Genomic DNA, 19999 nt, shown 5'->3' with positions numbered 1-19999 from the left:
GAAGGGCATCGGACCTCTGTGATATTCTCTCCAAAATCCCTGAACTCCAGTCTAATCATGAGGAAAATACCAGACAGGCCCAGATTGCACACAGTCTACAGGACACCTGGCCAGGTCACCTCTTTAGACTGTCACAAACACAAGTCGAAAGTTGCAAAACACAAGGAAAGACTGACAAACTAACACAGACCGGAGGAGACACAACAGTGTGGTCCCCTGGACCGGATCCCGGAACGGAAAGAAGTCATTAATAATTAAAAATTTGTGTAATGGAAATAAAGTCTGGAGTATTGGTAATATAGTTTTTTAAAAAAGTCAATTTAATTCACGTTAATAAATGAAAGGATAAAAGCCACAGGAGTATCTCGACAGATGCAGGAAGAGCACTGACAAAATCCAACACCCATGTCTCACGTTTAAAAGAGTCTCAGCAGGGGGGCCTGGGTGGCGCAGTTGGTTAAGCGTCCGACTTCAGCCAGGTCACAATCTCGCTGTCCGTGAGTTCGAGCCCAGCGTCGGGCTCTGGGCTGATGGCTCAGAGCCTGGAGCCTGTTTCCGATTCTGTGTCTCCCTCTCTCTCTGACCCTCCCCCGTTCATGCTCTGTCTCTCTCTGTCCCAAAAATAAATAAATGTTAAAAAAAAACATTTTTAATTAAAAAAAAAATAAATAAAAGAGTCTCAGCAAACTAGATACAGAAAAGAGCTTCTTCAATCTGATGAAAACAAAGCAAGCCAAACAAAGCTTCGGTGAGCTTGTATTACGTACTTCGTGGGACATCAAACACTTCCCCTGCCATCAAGAACCAGGCAAGAGTGAGTGGCCCCAGTATTTCTACTCTACATAGCACTAGAGGCCAGTGAGGTCAAAGACATAATAGGGCAGGTCGGAAATGAAGAATTAAAGTGTGTCAATTAATAGCAACGTGATTATTAAGGTATCAGTTTTCCCCTAATTCCGTGGAAAGATACAATGCATTCTCTACCAAAATCCCAATCAGATTTTTAATAGGTATTGGCAAATCAGTTACAGAATTTACACGGAAATCCAAAAGATCTAGAGTAGTCGAAACAGTCTTGAAAAGGAAGACAAAACTGGTGGATTTACACTACCTGATTTCATGCTACAGTAATCAAGACAGTGGAACACCAGCAAGGGAATAAGAAAGGTTCCAGAAAGAGACACAAACTTAAATGGTCGATTAATTCCCAATACAAGCACTAAGGCAATGCAGTGGGGACAAATAATGGTGCAACAATCAGGGGCACATACAGAAAAAAGTGAGCCTCATTCACACACACACACACACACACACACACACACCAGTTGCGATAGATCAGAGACCTAAAGTATAAATAGCTAACATTACAGAGCTTCCAGAAGAAAACACAGGCTAGTATCTTTGCAGCTCCGGGGTAGACAAAGATTTCTTGGGCCGCAGAATTACCTGGTCTTCGTCAAAATTCAATTTTCTGCTCATGACAAGGCACCTTTAAGAAAATTGTAACACAAGCCACAGTCTCAGAGAAAATATTCACTATACACATAAACGTCTATCTGGATATAAACACCTATCTATCAAGAACATACAGACAGTAGGTGTATAAATGTTCTACGTGGAGCAGGCAGATATAGACAACACATACGTATGCACAGACGATATATACTCTCCATGTGCAGTAGAGAGACAAAAATTAAAAAGACAACCCATGTTTTTAAAAGACTAAAAATAGACACAAAGAAGATACAGAAGTCCAACAGGCACAAGGAGTGGCACTCAACATCCTTACTTAGCAAAGGAATACACACTTAAGTCATGATGACACAACCCGTCCAAGGACTAAACAGAAGGCAGACAGTACCAAGTGACGGAGAACGGAGACTCTTGGGCACGAGCACCGGGAGTACACAATGAAACGACCACTCTGCGAAACCATTTGGTGGTTTCTTCTAGAATTCAACATATCTCTACCCTGTCTCAGTAATTCCATTCCTAGATAACACCAAGGAACATGAAAAGATATAGCCACTGGCAGATGTGTAAAAAACTCTTTATATTACTTTACTCATGATTAAAAAAAAAGGAAACCCAAGTATCTATTTATTATTGGGAGAATGAACAAATATGGTACACTCACAAGACGGGATGAACTACCGACATACACAACTACCTGGATGAGTCTCCAAAACGTTCTGTTAAACAAAAGAAGCTAGACGCAGAGTCAACCTTACATATGACAGGGCTACATTTCTATGAAGCTCTAGAAGAGGAAAGACTGATTTCAGGCGACAAATACGAAACGCCGTTTGCCCCTGGGGAGCCAGGACTGACCAGAAAAGAAAGAAGAGGGAATCTTTTGGGGTCACAGAACTGCTTCTTACAAAGGAAGACGGTAACTGGAAAAAACGCGTCTCAAAACACCGAACCGCACGCGTCGGATCTGTGTCTGCCGCTGAACACGAACGGGACCACAGTTTTCACAGGAAGTATGCGACGCCGTGCAAAGATGTTTGCGGACTTCCCTCATCACTTCTCGTAGACACGAAAACAGTACCTAAACCGGCAAGCCCGTTTACGCCGTGTTGGAAGACCACGGCCCGAGTGGCACCGAGGCGGCCAGAGAATGAGACGGGCTTGGCGGTCATCTTCGTAGTTCTGTCTTTCTCACTTGATGCAAGGACAGTGACTTCTTCGTCCTAACCAGGCAAGAATGTTCGGTAAATAAAAGGAGCCGCCTAAAGTAGGCTTCTCCGTCGAAGTCCCTCTCCGGTTCCGTAACTCGGCCTCTACTAGGTACTCAAACGCAGCTCCTGGAATGCGGTCTTCTGAAGAGCTGCAAACCGCCTCCTCGCCTCGGCAGAGGCTGCAGGACTGCCCGGGGCAGGGCCGTCAACACCCGTCAGACACTGAAGGAAATGGATGAAAAAGCCAGAGACACCGCCACACGGGCAGGGGCAGGAACACCGTGCGGCGGCTGACTGCAAGTGTCGCTCCTCCCGGAGGGCTCTGTGAGCGACAGGCTCCGAAAGCAAAAGGCACGACGGCAGCGCACAGCGCACGACCCCTACCTTTCAACACCTCAAGCAGCATCGCACCCACACGCTCCCAGTAAAGATCTTGTAGACGGACTCTACTTTCAGAAAGAAAACAAGCCCCAGATCCGTGTCACGAGGGGAGAGACCAGCACATGTCCTGCCTCCAAGAAGGACCATTGAAAGTCCTGACAGCGAAGAACATCACAAAGAATTTTCAGTCAGTACAAAACAAGCAACGTAAACAGGGTAAACTTCAACCACCGGGACAGAAGGACAGGAAAGTAAATATATTGAAAAATATGTTACAGGGGCACCTGGGTGGCTCAGTCGGTTGAGCGTCCGACTTCAGCTCAGGTCGTGATCTCGCGGTCTGTGAGTTCGAGCCCCACATCCCGCTCTGTGCTGACAGCTCAGAGCCCGGAGCCTGCTTTGGATTCTGTGTCTCCCTCTCCTTCTTCCCCTCCCCTGCTCATGCTCTGTCTCTCAAAAATGAATAAATGTTAAAAAATATTTTTTTAAATATGTTACAAATACAAATACAGTAAATATAAAAATACAAACGTATTAAAAACACTTAAAAAATATATTAAGCAACATAAATAAGGCAAACTTCAACCAACCATCAGGGACAAAAGAATAAAGTATATGTATGAGTGACTTTTTAAAAATACTTTCAAATATTGGGGCACCTGAGTGGCTCAGTCGGTTGAGCCTCCGACTTCAGCTCGGGTCTTGATCTCGCAGTCCGTGAGTTTGAGCCCCACGTCGGGCTCTGTGCTGACGGCTCAGAGCCTGGAGCTGCTTTGGATTCTGTGTCTCCCTCTCTCTCTGCCCCTCCCCCACTCATGCTCTGTCTCTGTCTCAGAAATAGACATTAAAAAAGTTTTTTTAATACTTTCAAATACTAAATTTAAAATTAAATTATGGAATACAGAGCTTAAAAGAAAAGAAAGCAAATACTATACCTTCCAACAGATAGCATTAAAAAAAAAAAGAGTATTTAATCTGGATGAGACTTTACTTTCTGTTCTATAAAAAGATTCATACTGAAATCCACCCTTAGGATGTTTCATGTGAGAATTAACAACAACTAGAAGTCACAGGAGTTAACAAATGCAATCTGGTTCTTTGCCTTACACATTCCAGGGTCAAAATTTTAACCATCTTACTTTCCCCACTTATAAAAGTTATTTTGGTCATAGCAAAAATATTTCAAAACATTTGGGGTACAGGGGCACCTGGGTGGCTCAGTTAAGCAGCCGACTCTTGAGTTCAGCTCAGGTTAAGATCTCCTGGTTGTGAGTTCGAGCCCTCATACGGCTCCGTGCTCAGGGCAGAGCCCACTTCGGATCCTCTGTCTCCCTCTCTCTGCCCCTCCCCCCCACGCCCACCCCCATCCCTGTGTGCTCACTCTCTTGCTCTTGCTCTCTCTCGCTCTGTGTCACACACACACACACACACAAATAAATGTTAAAAATTTTTAAATAAAACATTTGGGATACAAAGTATCAAATAACCCCACCATCTAGAGCTAAGTAAGCACTATCACCATTTTTTATCTCTCCATTCGGATGTGGAGAGTCTCACACCCACGCGCACACACTCAGATGGAGGAATCTTATCATCTTGGTCTTTTCCTTTACACGCCCAACAGAGAGCCAGGGCGCCCTCTGGTAAACCTACAGCCCCCATCATTTAACCCTCTAGAAAAACCTACTACGTTGGTTCCATTTACTCTCCAGGCTGCAGACGAAGAGCCAGAGTACACATCTTTGAACACATCTTAAATGGACTCTTTCAGATGACTTCGTCAAGGTGGAATTATTGAGCCAAAGGACTTGAAGGCTTTCGATACTGTCAAGAACAGTGAAGGGTGTGTGATTCACCCTTCTTGCAAGCTAATGAGGTCGCCGGCCACTGTTCCACGGAGGCAGCGAGAGGACATGAGACCCTGGTCACAGTTGAGGACAACGCATTACTCTGACCCAGAGCAGTGGCATTTTGGGGCCAGCTCCCTGAGCCAATTCCCTGTGCACCCTGTGAACGCAGGGGGCTGTGTTACAGGACACGGGAGGGACCCAGAGTTTAGCCCCTCCCCCCCCCCCCCCCCCCCGCAGTGTGTTCTAATGAGCAGAAAGCACATCTGCCCCTGGTTCTTCAGGAAGACACTCCGTCTCTTAATCCGTGTGCCGCACAAACATCCGTGAACAGACAGCTGACGGCAAAGGTGCAGCCAGCTTCGCTCGCCAAATATGCAGACATGAGAGACCTTGGAAGACAGACCCCTGGCAGTTAACGTTTCTGAAATGTCCCCCAATTGAATGAGACTATATCTGACCAATAATTTTGATTTCTTCCAGTATTAAAAAAGGTTAAAATTATCAGTTTTCATGTTATTTTACTGAATATATTTTACATACTTAATGCTCATTTGCTTACCTAATTTTTGGATTACTTTCTCATATTATTTAGTCTTCTTTCTATAGGAGAGCTCATCTGTATATATTGAGTATATTCAACTCTTACATACTGAATATATTAACTTTACTGACTATATTAATTTTTAGGCTCACATGTAAATATTTCCCCACATTTGTCATGTGTCTGAACTTCTTTAAGGTGTTTTGGAGTACTTATATATAATCAAGTCACTCTTTTCCCTTATGACTTAAAACAGCCTTATTTACCGGGGCGCCGGGTGGCTCAGTTAGGTATCTGACTTCAGCTTAGGTCATGATCTCATGGTTCATGGGTTCGAGTCCCACGTCCGGCTCTGTGCTGACAGCTCAGAGCCTAGAGCTGCTTCAGATTCTGTGTCTCCCTCTCTCTCTGCCCCTCCCCCACATCCCTCCCTCCCTCCCTCTCTCTCTCTCTCTTTCTCAAAAATAAATAAACTTTAAAAAAAATAATAAAGGGGCGCCTGGGTGGCTCAGTCACTTAAGTGTCCAACTTCAGCTCGGGTCATGATCTCATGGTCTGTGAGTTCGAGCCCCACGTCCGGCTCTGTGCCGACAGCTCAGAGCCTGGGGCTGCTTCAGCTTCTGTGTCTCCCTCTCTCTCTGCCGCTCCCCTGCTCACACTTGGTCTCTCTCGATCTCACTCAAAAATAGATACTTAAAACAAAAAAAGGCCCTATTACCATGAGTAGAAAGTAATAACCAAGACAACTTGGTGCTCAATTTTCCACATTTTCTATCATGTCCTTAATAATAAAACTCCTAATTTTGACTGGACACGCTGTCACCTAACAAAACACCATATTCACCAGTCTCCCTTGCTGTGAGTTACAGCCACGTGCCTAAGGCATAACTCAAGAGACATTTATGAAGTGTCATAGGAGAACTCAGGAATGTATCTTCAAAGGGCGAGCAGGGTCCCTGTTCTTCCTGCAATCAATCCACTTTTTGGATGTAGACCGTGGTAAAAAACAGCAGCCCTAGAACATACCATGGAAGTCTAGAAGTCTGGGTACCTGATTACCCAGTGAGGTCTACACCAGATCTGAAACACCTTGTGGAATTTTTTGACATTAGTGAAAAATAAACCTCTTAATATTTGCTGAGTATTCTCTTCTGCAGGTAAGCCTAAGGCCATTAGGTCACCATTATTAAAGTGTTTTCTTCTGGGGAGACTGGGTGGCTTAGTCAGGTAAGCATCTGACTTTGGCTCAAGTCATGATCTCATGGTTTGTGAGTTTGAGCCCCACATCAGCTCTGTGCTGACAGCTTGGAGCCTGGAGCCTGCTTCAGATCCTCTGTCCTCCTCTCTCTCTGCCCCTCCCCTACTCATGGTCGCTCACACTCTCTCTCAAAAATAAAACATTCAGAGCGGAGCGCCTGGGTGGTTCAGTCAGTTGAGTATCCGACTTCGGCTCAGGTCATGATCTCGCAGTTTGTGAGTTCGAACCCCGCATCGGGCTCTGTGCTGACGGCTCAGAGCCTGGAGCCTGCTTGGGATTCTGTGTCTCCCTCTCTCTGCCCCTTCCCCACTCATGCTCTGTCTCTCTCTGTCTCTCAAAGATGAATAAACGTTAAAAAAAAAAAATTAAAATAAACATTTTAAAAAATGCTTTCTTCCAATACATTTACAATTTGACATGTGTATATCTATGTGTATAAGTGTATGTTTGGCTATTTTTTACATTGAAATATTTAGTCAATCTGAGAGCCATATTGGTATAAGGTGTAAGGGAAGAATCTAACTTTTCCCCAATTTAAGCCTTTAAGTATGTCTGAGATACTCTGTCATGTTAATACACACATTAGGAGTTCATTTCCTTTACGAAAATGCTCCTCCAAAGACATCTCTCTCTTCAGAAGATACTTGAAAATGGAAGGCGAGATTACCGTTTTTTAAAAAACAACCGTTTTTTAAGATTGTAATGAACACAATTCAGCAATTACAGTCTGAAATATCTAGATCTACGAGTACAAAAGGCACTTCTGGAAGGCCCCAGGCAATGGTAACACCCGTTATCCTTTGACTGCTTTCAACAACAGTACTTCGTATCTCCAGAGAGCATCTGAAGATTAAAATCCACAAAAGCTTTTCTCATTCTAAAATACGCCACAAACACAATATATTATCAAAGACTGAAAAGACTATTACCTAAAATACTGAAAGAATAAATTATAGACAAATCAATTAAATTAATTTTCCGAATTCAAAATACCACCAACTAACAAATAGGACATGAGCTAATGGGTGTCCCTCTAAAGAATTCAGCGCTCGGAATGCTTTCTGCAGCCCCCTATCGGCCCTTCCTCTTCTCTCCTCTCGTGGCGTCTTAAAGAGTTCTTTCCCGGACGTGTTCAGCCTGAACACCCCTCCCTGGTCTGACCGAGGCTGGCTCCAAGCTCTCCACCAGGCACTGTGGTGGACACGACCCACAGACATCTCTGGTTTCCCTGGACCTTGGTGCGGTGGCTCGTTGCTGCCAGAACAGAGCAGTCCGAAGTAGGGGAACCACCTCTAATTTAACATCGCTTTTAGCTTTGTCTTGGTTCCTTGTCCTGGTTCCTTTTACAAGTGCAGAATGTGAGTAAAGAGTTCATCACACTATTCTTCTATCTTTTCTCTAGGTTTCAAATTATTTCAAATAGCAAGAGACAGAAAGCACAAAAGGAAAAATCACATTTAGCGTGTTAGAGAGGAGAAAAGAGTATGTATCGGAAAGTGTCCACAGCACGCACGTTCATATACTCTATCACAGCGCTGTGTCAGGGAAAAGAAAGGGTAAATAAAATGTTTTATATATTGAGTTTCTAAAGCACTGGCATAAGACCTAAGGTAAATGACCTAAGCCAGGGAAATATCACTTTTCGTGATCTTTTGGGAAAAGGAGGGGAAAGAGCATTAAGGAAAATAACTAAGGGAAAAAAAAACATTAATCAGGAAAAAAAGTTTTAAAACCAACAGGTCCTAAGGCTACAGAATGATATTGTGGCTTACGTGCTTGGCCCACAGGACAAGTTCTAAGGTTGGAACACAGAAGCTATGAAACCCAATGCCTTATGCCACCCCTATTCACCCAAATGACATCCATTTTTCAGACTACTCCATGGGTTACTTCTTCCGTAAAGCCTCAACGCCTGCCCACCCACTTTCCCAACTGGCTCCAAGACACCCTCAGCAACCAGAGGGCCCGTCCGTCTGTGAGCTCGTGAAGCAGGGGTCTGAGCCTCTGCTGGGAAGCTTCACTTCTATGTTTACATCACACGAATCTGCCCACATTCCTTCCCTCCCCCGTATTAAGCTACACGTTGAGCACAGGGACCAAGCTTCCCAACCATCCTTGTTTCTTCAGCACCTGAGACAGCGCCTAAACACGGGGGACCCAGAAGTATTCTTTTCATAATGGTTCTAACGAACGTGAACTAATTTAAAATGATTACAGCACCCCTTTCAAAGCACTAACACATACATCACATTTTTTAAAGATCTCTACCCACGCCCCCCTCAAACATTTAAAATATTCTAACACTTAAAGGGCAAACAGCTAAATGGAAAGAAATCACAGCTCACCAGAACTCACCACCCAAAAGACTTGAGAAAGGTCAGGCTTTTTACTACACTCATCGTTCAAAGAAGAGATGTATCTATCAACTTTTCACTAATGCCAAAAAGATGGCTCATTTTAAATCTGGAAGGAAAAAAAACCACCAAAATTTTGGGCTCTTTTTAAAAGACGAGCAAATACCTCTTCCGGTTCAGGAGCAACCTGGCGGTCAGTGATCTCATTTAATTCATCTTCAGCAACACAGTCTTCCTGCTCTTGGAGCCCGTGCTGCCCACAAGCCTGCAAGTATTCTCCATCCTGACAGCCATTAGAGAGAAAGTAAGTTTTTCTCATATAGCTTTGGGTTTTTACAAGCACTTTTCATCTTCAGCACTCATGCTTAATTATTTTGGCAGATTTTACTACGGCTATTGCCCGACTAAGCAGAGAGCACCCAGCACAAACACAGAATGCGCCCTCCCCTGTGTTCATGAGGACGGAGTGCAGTACGCTAGCCCGGTCGCTGAGCTCAGTGACATAGCTCTGCTTCAAATCCAAGCGCCCTGATAATTAGTGCTACTTAAAATGAGCACGAAAGAAAAGTCTTCTTAAAAACAACGTGCATGTGCTCACACAGCGCAGCTCAGCAGCAGTAAGGGGGCTGAAATCATGCGAAACTTGAACCATTTTTACGGCAATAGAAAGCAACACAAGTGTGAACCATTCAACTCAACACAAGAGCTTTATCAGCAATCACATTAGAACTTGTTTCTCCATCAGTCCATCCCTTGAATTAAACGGGTGACTCCAGCTTTGTAGGAAATGGAAGGGGCATGTCAGCAGGCAGGCGTCCCTTGAAGGGCATATGGAGGGAAGCAGACAAGCTGGCTAAAGACAATTCGAGAGAAAGAAGGGTTCCTGCAGACATCACCAAGTAACAAGGACATCTGATCCTACGCAGAGAGCTGAACTTCCCAGTGTGCCTGGTCACTGGCTGAAATGCACAGTGGGTGGTTCCAAGACAAACAACCAAGAGTGAGCACGGACAGAACCCGAACACACTCCTGTGGAGTAGACAAGAGCCGCACCTAGAACGCCCAAAGAAAGTAGCTGTATTCAACATGAGACACCATCTGAGACCCCACAAATGTCTCTGAGACTATCTGAACACACTGCGTTTTACTCTCCAGAAGAAACTGTTCGCATCCTATCAAAAAGAGAAACTGGCACCACCCGCAAGTCACTGACAGCACAACTGTCGGGTTTCAAATACGGCCAGACGATGGTACTGAAAATTTTCAGCTAACGTACAATGGAGAAGAGCCTATCTCACTGGATTCGCACCAAGAAACAACAACCTGCTACCCTTCCCATATACTATCAATCTGAAATTGTTTTTACAGAACAGTGTTTTCAGAAATCTCAATCTATATTCATTTTAAAGGCTCTAAATGGATTGTGCTTAAAAGTATAAATCACCCAACAATTTTCTAATATTCTGTTAAATAGTAAGCGATATAAACGTTTTCTTAATACAAGAGCACACGTTTTTAAATCAAATCCCAATTCACTCTCAAGATCAGCACTGGCGGAAACTCATAATACCTAAGGAACGTCTTGCTCTAGCTCTGTCTCAGAAATAAACATTAAAAAATAAAAATTAAAAAAATAAAAATAAAAAAAGGGGGCGCCTGGGTCGCTCAGTCGGTTGAGCGTCCGACTTCAGCTCAGGTCATGATCTCGCAGTCTATGGGTTCGAGCCCCACGTCAGGCTCTGTGCTGACAGCTCAGAGCCTGGAGCTGCTTCAGATTCTGTGTCTCCCTCTCTCTCTGCCCCTCCTCCACTCATGCTCTGTCTCTCTCTGTCTCAGAAATAAGTAAACATTAAAAAAAAAAAAAAAAAAAACCTAAGGAACGTCTTACTATTGGGTATAACAGGAAAGAAAACCAGGATTGTTCTACCAACTTTTAAATGTGGACCTCAAGTTTCTTCATAAGTAGAAGTGTCCCTCCCAACTGTAAAATTCTGTGGCTTTGCGATTCCACTCCCAGTTAGTCCTTCCGTGTGATTTTAAGAGTGAGCCCAAAAAGACCAAATGTGCTCATGGTCTGCATGTCACAGAGTTCGAGTCTAGCTTGAGAAAACAAGTTAACAAATCCTAACCAGGCCACAGGCCACAGCGAAATAAACCCTTTCATCAACTAAAATGCTACTGGGGCACACAGGTACGCAATCTACTCCTGCATTAGTTCATCTGATCATGAATAATGAATTCACCACGCACCACCAAAGGCCTGGGAAGCCAGGGAGCGGCCCCCTCGGCGGCAGAGTGGGAGCAGAGCGGGAGCAGCGCGCCCCGGTTCAAGGCCATCTAGGTCCTCGGTCCAAAGCAAAGGTAATGCCAGACTCCACCACAATGACAACTATGCAGAAACCAGCGATTTTAAAGAAACAGGGAAGAGAGAGAAAAGAATGGCCAAGGCTCTAAAGCTAGATGTCCCGAGGAGAGCTGACACTACCTCGCCTCACCGTTAAGGCGTACGGCTCCCTGTGAAAATGTTAGGACACTTTCAGAAACTCTAAGCAAAACTGTTCGTGATTCTTTTGGTTTGAACGTTGAGTTGCCACATTGTTTTTCTTCTTGAGACCAGACTCATAGGTCACAAGACGTTGGATAACTAACCTGGAGTTTATACAACCAGGGGCCTAAATGCAGGTCTAGTTTGACAACGCAACACAAGAAAGGGAAAGTCCTCACGTGTGAGAATTCTCTTTACGACAAATTCTGCCAGAAGGCCACAGTGAGAAATCTCTCCTACGCGGCCAGGCACAGCTGTGCTGTCGAGCACTTTCCACACTGATCTGTTCTGCCAAGTTCTAAGTTCACAGAAGGCAGGGGCCATGCCTCATGTCTCATATTCTAGCAAAATGTGTGCCCCCGGTGCCCGGACATCAGTGGAGATTTGCTGAGCTGTTGAATTTACAAGGGAAAAGGACTCACATACGATTACCCAATCACCTTATCTTACCGACACACAGTAGAAATAAGAAAATGCTCTAACCAAGCGAATAACCGGCTACATTTTTAAAAGATCTTGGCTTAATTTTTAAGAAACATTTTAAATGTATAGTACCCCAACTTCAGACAGTCCACAAACATACCGGTAAGCCAGACAGCACCTGTCCACACAGTGAAGACTTCTTACTAAGCCAAACCATTACCGTTATCAAAAGAACAAGCACCCATGATGCCTTTTACATGCTTTGATTTACCAAAACTACAAACATGTTCCCATTAAGAGAAAGCATTCAAAAAGAATCAGATCTTAATAATAACTACTGAGATATATAAACACAATCATGATTAGGACTAAATACCCTAAGGTTCCACATAAACAATCCTTTTCAAAATTACTCGCGTTTATATGTACGTATGACCAATGACCAAGATTCTCATTTTGAAATTTTTTTCTCAAAAGCAAGCTTCCACTGAATAAGAACATGACGAGAATAAGGCAACGCCGTTACCCCCAACTGTGCACGTCTCCACCGGGTCCTGCCCGGCAGCCCAGGTGACATGGCCTCTCAGTGGAATTTCAGTATCACGAAAGCCTTAAGATTCTACCGATGACTATCGCGTCCTTCCCACATAGATTTTCATTAAACGTTAGTTTTAAAAACAAGTATCTCTTAGGGATGAATCACTGAGACAGATGAGCGAGCAATCTTTCACGAGTACCTTTTCTTTCTTGACAGTTCAACTTTTTAAAAAGCTACTTATCAAAATCATCTTCCTGAAATAGAAATCAGCACAATCTTTGCTTCCTGATTACAGATAACAAATTACGTGTGACATTTCCAAAACTAACCTCCAATCTCTTTATTCATGTTTAGACAGTTCTCAGTTACAAAAAAGGATGAATGAACAGGACATCAATCACTCTGGAATATTAGCACCTTAAAGATGTCTTTAGCAGGTCAATAATCTTTTCACCTTGGAAGGACTTTATCAGATCTTGTCTAAAGCCTGGATAAAAGCTCTGCATTAAGTACTTCCAACAATTGACAATGTATCTCCACCACACAAAGCTGTTTTCTTCCTTAAGGTGCAATCCTCAAGGTCACGATTCTGTGCAGCCTTCCAGAATGACAAAGGGGCATTACCTCCAGGCAAACAAGCTGTCAACACAAACTTTGTCATAGCTCAGATAAAGAAACTGGCAGACAGTGATAATAAGGTCTAATTTCCCTCCCTCCCGAGGGAGGGAAATAGATTTCAAATCAGTCTAGAAACCCATGCCTAGGCAGCCAGGTCATCTTCGGCCACACAAAGGAAAAAGACTCACTGTGAATTCATCTAAGGGCTCATTGATCTCGATGTCTAACACTTCGTCACTGTACAGCTGCCCCTCCTCCGGCTCCTCCACATATTCCATGTGGCCTTCCGTCAGCTCAGCGCCATGGCCTTCGTAGCGTCCTTCCTCCGGGTACTCGTGAGCGTACAGTTCAGATCCCCCGGATTTGTGATAAACAAGTTCGTCCTCTCCTTGTTCATACTCAGACTCCTGTTCTCCGGACTGGTCATTAGTGTTGTCAGACAGTTCAAATGACGTGACCATGCCAGATGTGGTGTTTAGACTAATTGTGACACCCTGAGAACTAAAGAGAACAAAAACAGAAAGAAAGGTGCCCAATCAGAGTAAAGCTCAAAATTAAGTTGCTCCATAAACGAACTGTTACAAAGACTTCAAGCACGACTGGCGAAAAGTTGTCCCGGTGACGGGCAGATGCACATTCCTCCAATCACGACTGGAAACAGAGCTCAGTGCGCCATACTGAGCCTATGCCACGATCCCCTAACGCATACGGCATCCGCACTATCATCAGACGCACGTTTTTTGCCCAAAAGAATCAGATCAAGCAGATGGGGACACGAGTCTGGCTGGCAAAACTCTAGCACTGAAAACAAACAGACGACATTTTATTCTAACTTCCAGGGTAAAAAGGATGCTCACTGTTTTACAGGATTCCAAAGTAAAAGTGGCAGTATTACTCTAGAAACAGAAAAATCACACACACACACACACACACACACACACACACACACACACACACACACAAAACAAGGAGAAGGAAATAAACCACAAGAGACTTACCGATAGAGAACAAACTGAGGGTTTGAGGGAGGGCTGGGTGGGAGATGGGCTAGATCGGTGACAGGTACTCAGGGAGAGAATTGTGCTGAGCACTGGATGTCATATGGAAGTGATGAATTACTGAATTCTACTCCTGAAGCCAATACCCCACTGTATGCTAACTAAAATTTTAAAAAATAAAAATTTTTAAATAAAAGGTACACAAGGTGGAGAGAAAGAAAGAAAGAAAGGAAGAGAGAAAGAAAGAAAAAAATCACAGATGGAATTTTAAGAACAATTTTTTCTTTTTCTATTATGTAAATTATAAATTATTTAAAAAATCAAAATATTAAAAATGTGTGTGAAAATACATGTCAATGTTCAATAAATAAAATCTGTACTAGTCACAATTAAAAAAACAATCAGTTTGTAATATTGGGAAAATAACAAAGAGGGTTTTTAAACTGCAAAAAAAAAAAAAAAAAAATCAGGGTGGCAGGATAGCTTGGTCAGTTAAGCGATAAAGCACCAGGTCACGTCGGGCTCCGTTCTGAGCGTGGAGCCTGCTTGCGATTCTCTCTCCCCACTCTCCCTCTGCCCCTCCCTCACTTGTGCACACTCTCTCTCAAAAAAATAAAATTGCAAACAAATGACACTCAACGTATTAAATCACAGTACGCAAACAGTAAGCGCCAAAACACTTAGGGGGCAAGATCTGCGGATAAAGCCGAAGTGTACACACGTTGATGATGTCGCACAACAGACCTGGGAAACTTAAGTGGTGGGATGAACTAACTGAAAACTGCACTGCTATCCAAAAACAACCGCTTCATGTTAGAAAACCAGTTACAGATCTGTAGTTCGATTATCAGTGGCATATACCTGTTAACGACGTTCATGACAGAGAGATCTCCTGAAGTCTTCCCAATATAGGTCTTCTCATAAAACTGAAAACCCTGCTCCGCCACCAGAGAATACTACACGCCGCTTCCCGCTCTTCTAACAGAACTTTACTGCATCAACAACAGAGAGACGTCCATGCTTGCTGGGGCTGGATATTCACGTCCCCCCAAAACTCATCTGCTGAATCCTCACCCCCCCCAGTGTGATGGTGCCTGGAGGTGGGGCCTTGGGGAGGTGATCAGGTCAGAAGGATGGAGCCCCCCCTCCCCCGACAGGGGTGAGTGCCGTTACAGAGGGGACCCCAAGAGCTCCCTCACCCTCCGCCAAGCGAGGACACAGAGAGAAGATGCCATCTGGGAACCAGAAACTAGAAACCGACCGTGCTGGTGCCTTAACCTTGGAGTTCCCAGCCCCCAGAACTGCGAGAAAGAAATTTCTGCTGTTTATCAACTACCGAGTTCATAGTATTTTGTTAATGTAGTCAAAACCGACTAAAGTAACTATACTCACTAGAACAATTACACTCACATAGTCAAGTTACAGTCTGAAGTACAGTCCAAAGGAATTTTCAAAATGGCAATTCTTAGTCAACAGATCACATATAAGTAAAAATGGTCTAACAAAGAAACAAAAGCAGCAACATCAAACCGCAAGCGACAATACCGAGTGTGTGAGGCCACTGCCCCGTCCAATAAAGGAACTCAGTACACACCTTTCCCGAGCTCTCATAATCTGCGCTCAACGAAATTACACAGGTCATCGAATACAAGACCAAAAACCTACTTACAGAAATATACAGCTTCCACATAAATGTTGTATTAACATCCCGTGTAAAATAAAATTGTGTTCAATGATATAGTATCACACTGTCAATCATATCCCGTTATAATTATAAATTACAGTTACTAGCAATTTAGTTCCAGAAAAATTTTAATGAGCTAATATGGAATACCTGAAATTTTCTTCATCTTCATTATCACTCTGTAAAAGATCATCATTCAGCTCTTCATCTGACAAATCCGACTGATTCTAATTAAAACAAAAAATCTAATTAATGCATGCCACTTCCATAAAAAGACTGGTTACAAATGTGCAAAATTACATTGGCTGGATTATTTCTCACCCTGTTACCAGAACACGTGCCATTCAGTAAGTTACCTCATTCGGATAGAACCAGTGGAGAAACTCCACACACGGGACACCCGCCTCCCCAGACACATTTCAAGTGCAGAGTCAGGTGAGTGCAGAAACAATAAGGCTGGGCCGCCTGGCAGGGCTCGGTCAGTTAAGCATCCGGCTCGGGCCCAGGTCATGATCTCTTGCTCCGTGAGTTCGAGCCCCATATCAGGCTCTCTGCTGTCATCACAGAGCCTGCTTTGGGTCCTCTCTCCCACCCCACCCCTTTCTCTCTCTCAAAAATAATAAAATTTTTGTTTTAAGAAACAACAAGCCTAATGATCACATTTATTCTAAATCTAACCAAAAAAGGAAAAGGGGAGACTCTTTTGGTAGTATCCTATGAATATTTTTCCCTGTATCCGTAATACTTGACTAAATTCGACTTCACTCATATGTGGAATTTAAGAAACAAAACCAAACAGGGGCGCCTGGGTGGCACAGTCGGTTAAGCGTCTGACTCTTGATCGCAGCTCCGGTCATGATCTCAAGTTTCGTGAGTTTGAGCCCCGCATCAGGCTCTGCGTTGATGGTGTGGAGCCTGCACTTGGAATTCTGTCTCTCCTTCTCTCTACACTACCCCTCTCACTCTCAAAATAAAAACTTTTTAAAAACTTAAAAAAGAAAGAAAGAAGAAGAAAAAGAAACACACCAAACAAAGGGAAAAAATAAGAGAGACAAGAAACAGGCCCTTAACTACAGTGAACACAGTGATGGTTGGGGGTGGGGGGCTGGGGGCTGGGGGAACAGGTGGTGGGGACTAAGCAGTGCACTTTGAGAAGCACCAGCGGACGTGTGGAAGCGAGAATCAGCATACAGTACACGGGAACCTGACACAACGCTGTGTATTAACTAACGGAAGTTAAAATAAAAACTTAAAAGAAGCCTTGACTAAATCTAACACTGTTAGTATCCAAAATCTGAAGGTTTTTGTTTAAACAAAAACAAGGTGGAATTTCAGAAATAAGCAGATTTTAGAGAACTGGATCACCGAATTGAAATGGTAAGGAAATAAAACTGGTCCGTCCAATAGAGGTGACACGTGAAAACAGACATGCCTGGCTCAGGTCCCGCCCCTGCTCCTGACAGGCCTGCGCACTCACCACACCCATAGGTAGAGGCTCAACTTTGCACACTCCAGGTTTTGCCTTAAATACACACCAGTATCTTACACTTCGGCGGGAAGGGGGAGGAAGTGTCCCTTCACACTTTCCTTCCCTATTCAAATTACTTTCATGGTATATACAAATTACCACCCCCTCCAAAAGAAGCCCCTCCAACACACACGTTATGAAAAAAGGTAAAAACAGAAAAAAAAAAAAAAAAGATTTGATTTTCTAAAGATGAAACAAGCAGTCTTTTCCTAACATTTTACAGCTTGTAAAACTAGCTTTCTCAAACTTGTCTGTACACTCTCGTTCTAATATTTTTGACATAAGCCAAGAAAATATGAACCTTATAGTTCTTACGGGTCTCAAGGAACTCTACTTAATGGCTGACATTCTAACAAGATAAAAATGAACTAACACAGGCCATGTAGTTTACTTGAAGAAGGGAGGGGTGGATCTGTATGAAAAAGAAACAGACTGTTTAACAGCCAAAATCAAGTTCTGCTTAGTCGCCCACAGAATCTGTCCTCCACTAAAGAAGATGAGCCAGGCCTGCCTAAATGTGGCCGCCCAATTTATTAAATAAAGCCACAGAAAGTCTTTAAAAATTAACATTTCAATGAAAGCCAAATGACATTCTGTAAGAGGCTGCTTCCTTGAGTTTCTTTAAAATTTTAAGTACTTGTCGAAACTCAGTGAACCAATAAATAATTCACCAAACAAACAAACAAAAAGGAATATATGCTGTGCCGGCCCTGACGGTAACCAGATCTTACCTGTGGACTCTGAATGCGGTAAGTACCGTGCACGGGAGGCAAGGACCAAATACCCACTTTGCTGCCAGAGCAGAAGTGGAGACCTAGATTCCATCTCTGAGGCAAAAACTGCTTTTCAACTACATCCCAAAGAACTGGGACAAACCGCTCCGTCAGACAAGGGTGGAGTGACTAGAGGACTCCGCTCTGGGCGATCCGCGGGCGGGGGGAAGGGGGCAGCCCCCCTCCCCGCCCCCAGGCCCAGAAAGTGAGAGAAAGCGGCTGGGAATGCTCCTGAAATCCGTGTGACCAGCAGGCCCCTCCTCTCCTGGGGGGAGACAACCATGAAAGAAACAACGTGCTCCAGCACTCCCCAGAAGGCAGAAGAAGGTCTGAACCGGCGGACCAGAGACGACCTGTCTGGCACCCGCTGCCGAGGTACAACAGAAACTGAAGAAGGCATGGCAGGCTGGCAGGCGACTGGCACCTAGACTTCCCCAACTTCTCACAGCTCTAGTCGGGTCACGCCAGCTTGCTTCATTCTGGAGCTGGCCGACCTTTCGTTTTTATCCTGTATTTGAAACTTGACTCTAACCTCCCTTCTGGACACCAATGAACTCGTCCTCGGCCGCCCCTGTCGGTCTGACACGGTCACCATACTCTGTGCAGCCCTCCGGCCCACCAGCCCAGGAGCCTCTCCCCAGACAAAGCTACATCCCCCTACGTTTCGTGGGGACTTGGGGGCGGGGGCGTGGGGGAGAGAGACGGTGGCAGGCGGCCAGCGTACCTCTAACAATAAATTCCTGATTACACACCCAACAAAATACTCCTTCTCACTAGACACAAATAAATACAAAGTAAACTAACTAGAAATCACTTTTCATCTACCTCACTGACAAAGAGTTTAAAGGAGAAGTGATCGCAGAGCCAGGGGACGGAAAAGCGAAAGGCGTGCCCGTGCACCTGCTGCCCAGCTGAGAAAACAGCGCCGGAAAGCAACTGGGCGACACGAGACAGGAGGCCGAACCGCGCACACCGTCGGGCCAGAAATTCTCCTGGACAGAACCGTGCAAAGAAAAGAATTCCAAAAGCATAGTCCGTGTACATTAAACTATCATCATAGGGGCGCCTGGGTGGCTCCGTCCGTCAGGCATCCAACTCTCGCTCTCAGCTCAGGTCACGATCTCACAGGCCCCTTGCCCGGCTTGGCACTGAGAGCGCAGGCCCTTGCTTGGGTTCCTCTCTCTCTCTCTCTCTCAAAATAAATACGCTTTTATACATACATATATATATATATATATATATATATATATATATATATGTATGTATATCTCACGATAACGTCTGAGATTTACTTCAAAATAATTCAGGAAAGGGAGTGGGCAACGATAAAGCAAAACCGCCTTTACCTGAAAACCTCAGAATCAGGGCGACAAATGCAGGCGGGAGACCGCACTCTGCCCTCCTTCTGTTACGAGTCCTTCCAAGCGCTCATAAAAAGTCAGGGTTCTTTTCGAAGTCCTAGCAATGAGCTGGAAATGCCCTCAGTGAATGTAGGAATGGCTATGTATACTACAGTGTGCACAAACAAAACCATTATGGAGCCATCACAAAACAAGAAACGTTTAAGTACAAGGGGGATATGCCAACAGTACAATGGCAAATTAAAAAGCAGGGATCTTTATATATATAACTTTTAAATTCTACTTTAAAACACACAGAAAAACAATATAAGAAATATGGCAAAATGTCAGTCATGGGGACTTAGAGATCTATTTCTTACATTATTTCTTTTTGAAAATTTGAGCTCTTTGATTCCTACAAGGTACACCGCTAGGAAAGAAGAGAGGAGAAAAAGAGAGAGGAGTACATACACTGCTCTAAATT

At 44.1% G+C, this 19999-nt stretch overlaps 1 protein-coding gene across 4 annotated transcripts in view; it reads right to left on the bottom strand.

Annotated features, from left to right (window-relative positions):
• Positions 1 to 19999, bottom strand: part of RBM33 (RNA binding motif protein 33) — a 140501-nt gene that overhangs the window by 83274 nt on the left and 37228 nt on the right. For all 4 annotated transcript variants that reach the window (XM_047850882.1, XM_047850883.1, XM_047850884.1 and 1 more), the window contains exons 4-5: positions 16025 to 16101; positions 13381 to 13693 (exon numbers count right to left, since the gene is read on the bottom strand). In XM_047850882.1, the coding sequence (XP_047706838.1) occupies positions 13381 to 13693; positions 16025 to 16101 (390 nt within the window). The remainder of the gene's footprint in view (positions 1 to 13380; positions 13694 to 16024; positions 16102 to 19999) is intronic.

This window comes from Prionailurus viverrinus, chromosome A2 (genome assembly GCF_022837055.1).
Source record: "Prionailurus viverrinus isolate Anna chromosome A2, UM_Priviv_1.0, whole genome shotgun sequence".
In the NCBI taxonomy this organism is placed as follows: Eukaryota; Metazoa; Chordata; class Mammalia; order Carnivora; family Felidae; genus Prionailurus; species Prionailurus viverrinus.
This window is presented reverse-complemented; position numbering and strand designations above follow the sequence as displayed.